This window comes from Artibeus jamaicensis, unplaced genomic scaffold (genome assembly GCF_021234435.1).
Source record: "Artibeus jamaicensis isolate MK-2021 breed Jamaican fruit bat unplaced genomic scaffold, CSHL_Jam_final contig_851, whole genome shotgun sequence".
NCBI classification, from domain to species: domain Eukaryota; kingdom Metazoa; phylum Chordata; class Mammalia; order Chiroptera; family Phyllostomidae; genus Artibeus; species Artibeus jamaicensis.
Genome location: NW_026521986.1, coordinates 8,366,063 through 8,376,539, shown reverse-complemented (window position 1 = coordinate 8,376,539; position 10,477 = coordinate 8,366,063). Strand labels below are relative to the sequence as shown.

The 10,477-nt window shown below is 44.4% G+C and overlaps 2 protein-coding genes across 3 annotated transcripts in view; one reads left to right on the top strand and one right to left on the bottom strand.

Moving 5' to 3' along the window:
• The first annotated feature begins 448 nt into the window (after positions 1 to 448).
• Positions 449 to 8,645, top strand: PIGH (phosphatidylinositol glycan anchor biosynthesis class H). Of its 2 annotated transcripts, none has more exons than XM_037125944.2 (4): positions 449 to 724; positions 4,813 to 5,022; positions 5,725 to 5,808; positions 7,191 to 8,645. In XM_037125944.2, the coding sequence occupies exons 1-4, from the start codon at positions 545 to 547 to the stop codon at positions 7,281 to 7,283; spliced, it is 567 nt and encodes a 188-aa protein (XP_036981839.1). In that variant the 5' UTR covers positions 449 to 544; the 3' UTR covers positions 7,284 to 8,645. The 2 variants fall into 2 exon arrangements, with proteins under 2 accessions (XP_036981839.1, XP_036981840.1); XM_037125945.2 differs by having other exon boundaries at positions 456 to 724; positions 5,728 to 5,808.
• Positions 8,633 to 10,477, bottom strand: part of PLEKHH1 (pleckstrin homology, MyTH4 and FERM domain containing H1) — a 50,457-nt gene continuing 48,612 nt past the window's right edge. The window contains exon 29 of the mRNA XM_037125942.2: positions 8,633 to 10,044. Within this exon, the coding sequence (XP_036981837.2) occupies positions 9,883 to 10,044 (162 nt within the window). The 3' untranslated portion in view covers positions 8,633 to 9,882. The remainder of the gene's footprint in view (positions 10,045 to 10,477) is intronic.

Here is a 10,477-nt window from a genome sequence, read left to right as displayed (position 1 = left end):
ACTGCACTGTTTGTCGTAAGTTCCCAAGCTATCCCCGCCGGCCATAGTATTGCCAACAGCACCCTCTGAATATTTCCATATTGTCTCTCTTACCAGGAAGGAAGGTACTTGAAGGCAGGGACCTTTTCAATATTGTTCACTGCTGTATCCTCAGCACCTAAATCTACCCGAATGGAAGAATGAGAATGAATGAATGAATACCTGTGGCCCGTCTCATTGGGGTGTACTCTGGCTTAGAAATAAAAATCAATTTACCAAGAAAAAGCACGTTAAAGAGATTTTAAGCTGTTCGCTGGGTTGCTGGCTCCCTAGCTGAAGCTTTGGAGTAAACAATCCTAGAACCCGAGCCGAGACAGCGAATAAAATTTAAATCGCAAGACCGCGCTGAGGCCGTCAGCTCGGAACTGAGGCTGCGCGGAGCGTGGGGGCGGGGCGGGGCCAACCCGACTCTCCGGAAGTGGGCTCAGAGCGGGCGAGAGGACCCGGGCTGACAGCCGGGAGGTCGGCAAGAGCGGCGAGGTTGACCGGTGGGTTCCCTCCGGCCATGGAGGACGAGCTGAGCTTCTCGGATATTTACGGCGGCCGTCTGGCCCTGCAGCGCCGCTACTACTCCCCATCCTGTCGGGAGTTCTGTCTCAGCTGCCCTCGGCTGTCCTTGCGCTCGCTCACCGCTGTCACCTGCACCGTGTGGCTTGCGGCCTACGGACTCTTCACCCTTTGCGAGGTAATAGCTCCTCGCCCACTTCCACGGTCGGTGTCCGGAATTCGATTTTGGAAGGGTCTTTGGGATAGAGCCCAGATCTCTCGCGGGACCCTCCTGCAGTCCTAAGGCTGGAAGGCAGGAACTCACTGTCTCTGGAGACGCCGTTCCGCTGCTGGACAGCATTTTAAATTATGTTTAGTGAAGTTTGGGCTCCTGTACTTTAGCCCTCACATGGGTCACTGTGTGGTTCCGCCCAACATGCATCCAGTCCTTGCACGACAGCCTAAAACTTTAACTTGCATGTGCTTTATGTAGTACATGCGCATAGTAACTCAGTTCCAAGGGTTCTGAGAATTAGGTGGATCATCTTCACTTTTACTCCTCAGACGAATCACTGCTAACAGTGCCTTATATATAATTTTCCAGGAATTGTCATTGTCTCCACTGTGTGTGTTTGTGTAGTGTGTGTACATACACACACAAGATACCTATTTAAGAGCTTGATATTGATAGTTCTTCCCAATCTCTGTTTTTCAAGGCAGACTAATTCCCCTCCTCCCAATCGCTTCCCCAACTTCAAGTGCTTTCAAGAAACTATGAAATTTTGGAATGGGTGGTTTCTGTGCTCGATTTCCAGACTCATTCCTATTCTCTGAGCCTCGGTTTTTCACATCTCTAAAATGGAATTGATATCTGCCATGCCAGCTCCAAGTATTGTGAGGGCCACATACTGTAGTTTTGTGATAGCCTTCGAAGAACAGAGATCATCCTAATTGCCCTTTTCAGTTTCATATGTAGTGCCCTGAACTGAATATGTTATTCCTGGAGAGATCTGATCAGACCTAAGTACAACAGGGCTGTTTATTTCTGTAATTGGGATATCGCTTCCATTACTGCACCCTTTACTGCATCAATTAGCTTTTTTGCCATCACAGCGTATTTCAAAGTATGGCAGTTCAGCATAGCTATATGCATAATTAAGACTGCCCTAATTTGTTCCAAACTGTATCTGAAAGTTTGTTCATAAGTCATTTGACATGTTACGTTGCCAGGACTGCCTGTCTCTCCCAACCCTCCCCAAAAGATTTAATTTTTGATATATTTGAATTTTAATACTAGCCTGGGTTCTGGCCATGGGGTCATGTGAGGAGGAGGAGGAGACAGTACTCATTAAATGCCCACCGAGTGCCAGCTGCTTTACTGAATGCCTCATTGTAGCCTTAGAAGAAAGCCAAGGCTCAGAAAGACTGATAACATCCAGGTCGCAAAGCTAGTAAATGGCATACTTCGGCTTCAAATCCAAGGCTGTCTGATCTGGTGCTGAAACCCTTTCTTCACTCAACTATGATGTCTCCTCCCTGGGGAGGGCTTGCTTAGACAAAATTTTTAAACAGAGAAGTGTGTTTCTTATGCCAGCTCCCGTTTGTACTCATCTCTCTCACCATGGTACCACCTAGCCGCCTCAAGTGCCTGGGACTCAGCAACCTCCTCTTCCTTTAAACTCCACGGCAGCACTTCTTAAGGGCTCTGTGTACCAAAATTTCTTATTTTTCCTCCTATTCACAACTATCATCAGAGTCATGAATCTCAGCTAAGAATGAGAAGAAATCTGATGAAGGTATTCATTGAAACATGGCTGACTTCAACCTAAATAAATATTGAATTGTTAGAAAAATGAAGCAATAAACATGTAGGTAGGATAAAGTTTTGGCAGGGATTACCTTCCAAAAAAGCTGATATGGATCAAATTTCCTAAGCATTTATTGCTCTTCAGCCCTTCTTCCAGTTTTTGAATTCACAGTTCTATTAAAACGCCAGGTTTTTACCTTATTTATTCCAACCTAGAATGTTGTCCTTTCCTCTTCTTTTTCTCAACTAAGTATATGTATCGATAACCACCACCTCTGCACCAATTTAATCTTGCTTTCTTGGAAGTCTTCACAGGACATTCCTGTGTGCTTTAATTTGTTGCTGCCCCAACCCCCTTAATGCTTTCTTAGGCCTTTATAGTTAGTATCATAGTATTCTCCAAAAATATTTTATATATGAATTGATCTTGTCTCTAATAAATCTTTAAGGGTCAGGACTGAATTTTATTTCTCTCTGTTCTTCCATAATGCTTACTCAGTGCAAACTACATACAAGACACTGTATTAGATACTAGGCATTTAATTAACTCAAAGTAGATATGTCTGGAACATCAGACACTCAGTATATAGATTTCTCCATTCTCCATTCATTAATCAAAAAATAGTGATCTAGCACAGAGGACAGCAAACTTTTTCTTTAAAAGGCCAAATTGTAAATATTTTAGGCTTAACAGGTCTCTGTCTCATATTTGTTCTTTTTCTTTTTTTTTTTTTAACAACCCTTTCTAAAATGTAAAAACTGCCCTGGCTGGTATAGCTCAGTGGATTGAGTGTGGGCCTGCAAACCAAAGGATCGCGGTTCAATTCCCAGTCAGGGCACAAGCCTGGGTTTGCAGGCCAGTTCCCAGCAGGGAATGCATGAGAGGCAACCATACATTGATATTTCTCTCCCTCTTTTTTTCCTTTCCCCTCTAAAGATAAATAAATAAAATTAAAAAAAATTTTTTTAAATGTAAAAACTATTCTTAGCTCAAGGCGGACCAGACAAAAATAAATCACAGGCCCAAACAGTCTGCAGACCCCTGATCTAACATTTAGTACACGGTAGGTAGAAGAAATAGAAAGGTATTTTCAAAGAAAATCAGAGCCTGTCAGTAGTTAAAGTGGTAAAAAAAAAAAGATTTTATTCAGAAACTTGCAGTAGTAGGAGAGACCTTAGTGTAGAATGGGGCTCAATTCTGAACACAGCATAGACAAGTGAGAATTTATAGCCAAGGAGCAGGGTGATGGTCAGTGGGTGGGAAATTACTAAAAGGAAACCTCAGGGGTAAAGGGACATTCTAGCTAAACTGATTTCACAGGATTCTTACTAAAGACAGGCCAGGTGATCACTAAGTGAGGCACTACAGACACTAAGTAAGGGTGGGGGTTCTCTTAAACTGATTTAGCGAGATTCTTGCTACACAAAGGTCAGCGGCTTAGAAGAGCTTGACTAGAGTTAGGTCAAGGAGGGCATCTTGTCATTAACAATAATAGGACACTTCCTGCCCTGAAGGAATGAGCCATAAATTCCTGAATTTCTTTTGATTCTAGGTCAATGATTCTTTTCTTGTGCCATCCTTCTATATAATAGCTTTATGGAAAAAAAGAGAAAACAATACCACATGAAAGAAACACATCAATAGAAAAACACTTTTCAATCAGAAATGATAAAGGTAGTAAATAGGTCTTAGAATCAAAGGAATAAATACTATTTAGAGTCCTATTTAACAAAACAAGAAGTCAGGAGGCAGGAGTCCTCTAGGGGGCATAAGAGGCTCAGTAGATTTTTTTTTTTTTTCCCCCTATCTTGGTGTACTCCTTCTCAGCCTAATTTTCCACCTGGTCTGACAGAGTCTATAGTAAATAGTTGAGACATCAAAACCTTAGGATAAAGGGACCTTATCTTCCCTAGATCTCTTTTTAAGATGGACTTAGTTTTCCAGAAGCCTCTCCAACAGATAAATCTCTTCTCACATCTCATTGGCTAGAGTTGTGTCATGTGTCAATTTCTAAACCAGTCAATGGCAGGAGTGGGAACCAATCATGATTCACTCCAAGTTCTATTAGGAAGATGAGTGGTTATTGAATTGCATCTATTACACTGTGCTAAGCATTTTATTCTTGTCCAGTCTGTGATTTTACATCGTGCTTCTGAGGGAGTGTGAGAGGAAACGGCCTGAGTACTTAAGTTGCGGTTTTGGAAGAAAACTCTGAGTGGTGTGATGGTGGGTATCTTGTTGATGGAGGTTCTCTGCCACAGACCTACCCATTTGTTGTCTGGATGTTTTAAATCATCATATGCTTTCATAGTTGTACAGAACACAAGGGTGATCTCGCCCTCCATGTGTGTTCTCATCTGTCCAGCTCACAGCAGAACGGAGGCTTTTTTCTGCATTGCCTGGAGTTGACTTTTTCGACAGCAGGATATGAAGAAGACCACTTGGTAATTTTACTGCCTCTGTCTGGCTCTCTCTTCAGAACAGCATGATCCTCTCTGCTGCCATCTTCATCACCCTCTTAGGCCTGCTTGGATACCTGCATTTTGTGAAGATTGATCAGGAGACTCTGTTAATCATTGATTCCCTTGGCATCCAGCTGACTTCATCCTATGCCTCTGGCAAAGAAAGCACCACCTTCATTGAGATGGGCAAGGTGAAGGATGTTATCATTAATGAGGCGATTTACATGGTAAGTTTCTAAGTGGTCTTGCAGGCCTCTTTGAAGGAGCTAGCCCCTGGGGTGTGCCTGGATCTGAATTGTTTTAATACATACAGTATGAGATGTCAAAAAATTAAATTTGAGGACTCTCTGTTCCAGTACGTGACGTGTTTCTTTCTGGGCTGGCATGTCTAAAAACCATAAAAGTGAAACTTATGTTGGAAAAATATACGTCCCTTTATTTTTAAAGAGACACAGCAGGTTTTCATGGACAGGAAGTCAGCATTTATTTTCTGGCTCAGCTTCAGAATGATCTCTGGTTGTTATCATTGCTGCTGTTTCATCTTTTTTCACTTAAAGCACAAGAATGTACTTCTCCCTCACTTCAAAATCTATCAAGTGTTTTACTACTTAGAGATAACCATTTATGAAAAAGTTTTAGGCATCCCTTGATGAAAAAGAAAACAAAATGAGTTTGTTTGTTTGTTTGTTTGTTTTTAAGATTTTATTTATTTTTTAGAGGACGGGGGAGGGAGAGAAACATCAATGTGTGGTTGCCCCTCATGCTCCCTGTACCAGGGACCTGGCCTGCAACCCAGGCATGTGCCCTGACTGGGAATCGAACTGGAGACCCTTTTGTTCACAGGCTGGCCGGCACTCAATCCACTGAGCCACACCAGCCAGGGCAAAATGAATTTTACTTAGATCACTATTTGGTTTATTTTCTTACAGCAGAAGGTGATTTACTACCTCTGCATTTTATTGAACGATCCAGTGGACCCACATGGGATATCACAAGTAGTACCTGTCTTCCAGGTGAGCACTCTGCTTAACTTTCTTCTCCGCAGAAATCCTCTTCCTTTCCCCCCACTCTCTGCACATCCACTGCTACTAATATAGCAGCGTAAACTCTTCTTGTCATAAGTATTTAAAGATACCTGACAGCTATTTATAGTCAGAGTCAGGATTTCAGAAGCTCCTGAGGCAAATACACTTCCAGAAATACCATGAATACAAATAATTTTAGAGAAAAAAATATATAGGTAGCAACTTCTGCCTACAAGTTACTATTCCTTTCCGATGCTTTGTCAGTTCTACAATATGGTTTTACACAGATGTAACTGATCTACACATACTGTTCACTGTTTTGTGTCTTCCTTTTAAAGTCTAACATGTACATTTTCATGCATCGACAAAGGCCGTTTTACTTGTTATTATACATAAGTATGTCATCATGTTGAGTATCAGTTTATTCAGCCACTTTATTGCTGGCTTTTGAAATCACATCCAGGTTATTTTTTGCCTTGCTTGTATTAAAAACACATACAATAAATTACCTTATAGGTGTATAATTTATGTATGCAGTTACCTCTGTCTCACTGCTCTGTTTCACAGAGGATTTAAAGCAGCTAAAATTCTTTTGCATGGTAATCCAAAATTATTTTGTTAAAGCACATGAATAGTTTCATAGATTTTTACAGTGTTTGAGGTTTGGCTCCAGACATGGGACAACTCTACTGTCCTCTGGGGAATCTGTGCTTGTTTTCCGACAGTCCTGGCTAACAGTGGGCTTATTTTTTAGTTTATTGTGCAAGTAAAGGAATTTAAAGTTTTTAAATTTGTATCTTTAAATGACACAGACCTTTCATATTTCCTTGTATTTACCTATTAGTATCTCCTCTCGTTTGAAACTATCCATTTCTCCTCTATTAATCAAGTAGAACCTAGATATTGATTACGCATTTGTAATAATTTATGTTTTGGTAGCAAACTTTTATTAAATATGATTTCTACATACCTTTTTCCCATTCTGTGACTTTTAATTTTGGCGGTATTACATTTCATTATGCAAAATATTTTTCAATCTCAAACTGCCCTTCTTGTCTCTGAGGACTGGCTCACTGCTGTGACACTTCCCTGGAGGGTCTATGCTTGCTCTTAGATGGAGATCATGGAATTTGTACAGATTAAAAACAGTCTTTTGAGATCCTGCTTCACAGTTCTCAGGCTGGGCCATAGGCCTAGTTAGGGACTCTGCCAGCAGGCCGCTGTGGGCCTGGACTTCTGCCTTTCTGAGCTCCCCCCATGCCACACTGACCCCCTGGTGGGGGTGAGATTGAGGTGGCACATGGGTGCAGCATTGCTAAGCGCTCTCTTACGTCCATCTTGACTGTGCATTTCTCCCCTTTGGAATTCAGAGTGCCAAGCCCCGGCTGGACTGCTTGATTGACGTGTACAGGAGCTGCCAGGAGATCCTGGCACACCAGAAAGCTGCACCCACAAGCCCATGAGTCCCAGCATTCAGAAGGCCACGACTGTCTTCCATGGGAAATGACTGCTCAGCCCTAGGGAGTGGTGCGTTTTCTGTATTCTAAGCATCACATGGACACACTCCTAGGAAGCAGGACGCACGCGGCGGATCTCAGAGTGGTTGACTGGAAACCCAGCTCACTGTATGGTGTTGAGCAGAGCATTTCTGTGTATTCAGTGCTCCCCTTGTAAGGTATTGCCTACTTCCCCAACTGAGGGGAGACCTTAGAAAATGGTATGTCAAAGATAATGCTGACTAAAAGCACTTTGTGAAATTCCTAAGCACATTCAAGTTTACTTTTTGTTGAAATTTGTGGAGCAAGACAATGGGAAACTGGTATCAGATCTACTGAGGAAGACAATTTCCAACTGTCTAGTAAAGTCAAGTCCTTCGGGTACTGGGTGAGCAGGAAGAAATGTCCTCCAAAGCCAAGTCTCTGTCCACCTAGCTCCTGAGTCTGTACAGGGCCGATTTATGGCGACCCTCTTAATAAACAGATCTCCTCAAACACAATCGCCTGTTCACAGACGGCTGTGTTTTATTGGCAAACATGGACGTGGCATTCGTCATGGCGTCAAGCACACTGAAGCTCTTCATTACTCAGCATTGTGTATGGTTCCAAAAGCTGCTTTTGCCAAGAGAGATGAGACAAAAAGGCCAGACAGAAATTTGACTTTGGTTTCCAGGCGTGTTGAAGAAGGATAAACATGCAAACTACAGAAGCCTTTGTTTATAAGGCAGTTCCTTCTAAGGGAGAATTCATAAATTAAGGGAGAGTTCCTGAGGGCTGGGAAGGAGATAAAGGTGGGGAAGTAGCTTGACCTCCAAATTCAGTATGAACACAGCTCCATTCTTGGTTACTTTTTCTTCAGGATCCCAATGTTTTAAAAACTCTCAGGCAGATAATATCCTCATGGGCCTTAGAGACATTTGGGGTACTACAAAGCCAGAGTCATCATTTCTGCCTTTTGCACAGTGCTGGAGGGGTCCTTCAGAAGCTTGTGGTACGTGAGACCCCTGGGCCTGTTTGAGGTAGAAGTGTTCCCACTAGATCCCAAATGCTGGGGGAAAGGCTGGCACAGAAGTGGGAGACAGCTATAAAACTGCTAGCCTTACAAAGTCAAGTCCATGTAAAAGGCAGACACTCTGACGTGCTGCTTTTTTATTATGCTTGTTGGTGTAAAGGATGAGGGGAAGTGTACTGCAGCTGAGGTGCTCACATAGACTAGTTCCAGCCATGCAGTTTTACGTCGTACAACACACACACACACACACACACACACACACGGGATTAAAAGCTTGGTTCTTGGACACTACTGCTAAAACCATAGAGTTTCCAGCACTTTATTGACAATCATTAAGACTGCCTGCCAGCTGGCAGGCTCAAATAAAACTCAGTTTCTCCAGTGTTGGGAAGTCAAGAGTACCAATGGACTCTTTTGTCCTTTTTCCTGTTAGGGGAGGGTGGAGACAAAGATCATCTCTGTACGCAACAGAAGATCTCAGTTGGAGGTGTTGGGATACTGGTATCGTTAAGAAGGCAAAAGGTGAAGGAAACCTTCGATTTCGTTCACCTGATGCTCTTAGGCTAGGACAGATGTCAGGTGTCCTCTGCCCTCAAACCAATTCCCGGCGGAAGTTCGCCAGAAGTCGTGAGGAGCGAATCCAGGCCCGTGAGCCTGGAAGGGTCTTCTGTCTCTGACTCGTCTTTGGGGGCTCACGGAGCAGCACCCAGCAGAGTGCATTTGCTTGGTCTTCCGAAGAGCAGGGAAACAAGTGGTGACCACCTTGTCCTATAGTAGTGAAGCGAGCCCAGCCTTCACTGAGCCCTGTCCAGTAGTTAAAATGAGACACGGAGAGGTCAGGTGAGGCCTGCCCGCTGCCTGTGCCCGTGCTGGTGCCCAGGTGGGCTCACAGTCCAGTGTGAGGGAGTCCAGCATGAGGGAGAGCCGCTTCAGTCCCAGCGGGAGAGCCAGCTCCTCCTCCTGCACAGCCGGGAGCAGCGGCCCGGAAGGAGCACCGCAGGAATGCCGACTCGTTTGCAGTGGGGGGAGGGGGAAGAGGACTCTTCCTTTCCTCCAAATGGGAAAGGAAGTCCAGTTTTAGTGAGTTCTAGGCTTTGGTCAGAGTTCAGGCGAATTGGGAATTCGAGTCCTATTCAGGGGTGTTGGGGAAACTTCAAGTATAAATCTCCACCTAAGGACCGTGTACAGTGTAAAGAATACCAGCCTCCCAGGGGTGTTAGCGGGGAAAGCTGCACCGACAGCACCGATGCCCTCAGCCACCAGTAACACCCCTGTCTGTGTCTAGAAGTAGGCACCGTCTAGAGCTCAGGATTCTTGTGGGGGAGAAGTGGTTTTATACTGGGTCTGGATTTTTAAAAGTGGGGCCCGGAAACATTATAAGGCACCTGGAGAGTAAAGGCTTTCCGGACACTGAAATACACATTTCACGGAACAAACCAGGGCGGGGCGAGGGGAGGGCCGTTAGCCCCGTCACAGTAGTATCATGCCCCGGGACACACGTCTCCAACCCCAGGAGGTACCAGGTGGTGGTGGGGAAAGGGGTCGGAGACACATTCACAGCAACGTTGGCCTCTTGGCAGCACGTGGAATAGAGGCAGAGAACTGCTGTCCACCCAGTTGCCATGGCTGGTGGGTAGCAGGTGGGTAGTTGGGTGGGTTCACAGTTATGGGACAGTGGTTCATGTAGCTGGCTGTGATGAAAGTAGCTTCTGCAATCTAAGGAGACAACAGAAAAACAAAAGATTTGAACTAGCCTTGGCTTGGATGCTGGCTTTCTCACCAGAAGTTAAATAGGGTAACCTTCCTATTTAAGGAAGGACATTTGCCTCCACCCGGGGAAAAATGTCCAAAGGGGATCATGATGGTGAGGTTCCAGGGCCCAAGGAATCAGGTGCCCGTAGTTCTGGAGTTCCTCTGAGATGCACAGCACCCTGCTGAGGACAGGAGGGGCGACTCTGCTTCGTGAGCTCTGCACTAGGGCCGGGGCCTCCCTGGAAGACAGGGTCTGCACAGCCTCTCCTTTGGCAAGGATGGTATTGAAAGGAGGAGGAGATTTGGCCAACTCCAATTTTAGGATCACAACCAGAGGGGTTCCAGGTACTCTCAGAAGGGAGTCAGGAACTATAAATCAGGACAGAAGATTTCTGAG

Bases quoted from the DNA above. Each gene is read 5' to 3' on its own strand.
- PIGH (XM_037125944.2), top strand. From the start codon at position 545: ATGGAGGACGAGCTGAGCTTCTCGGATATTTACGGCGGCCGTCTGGCC. The intron at 725-4,812 runs GTAATAGCTCCT...CTCTCTCTTCAG, and splicing joins GACTCTTCACCCTTTGCGAG to AACAGCATGATCCTCTCTGC. The intron at 5,023-5,724 runs GTAAGTTTCTAA...ATTTTCTTACAG, and splicing joins TTAATGAGGCGATTTACATG to CAGAAGGTGATTTACTACCT.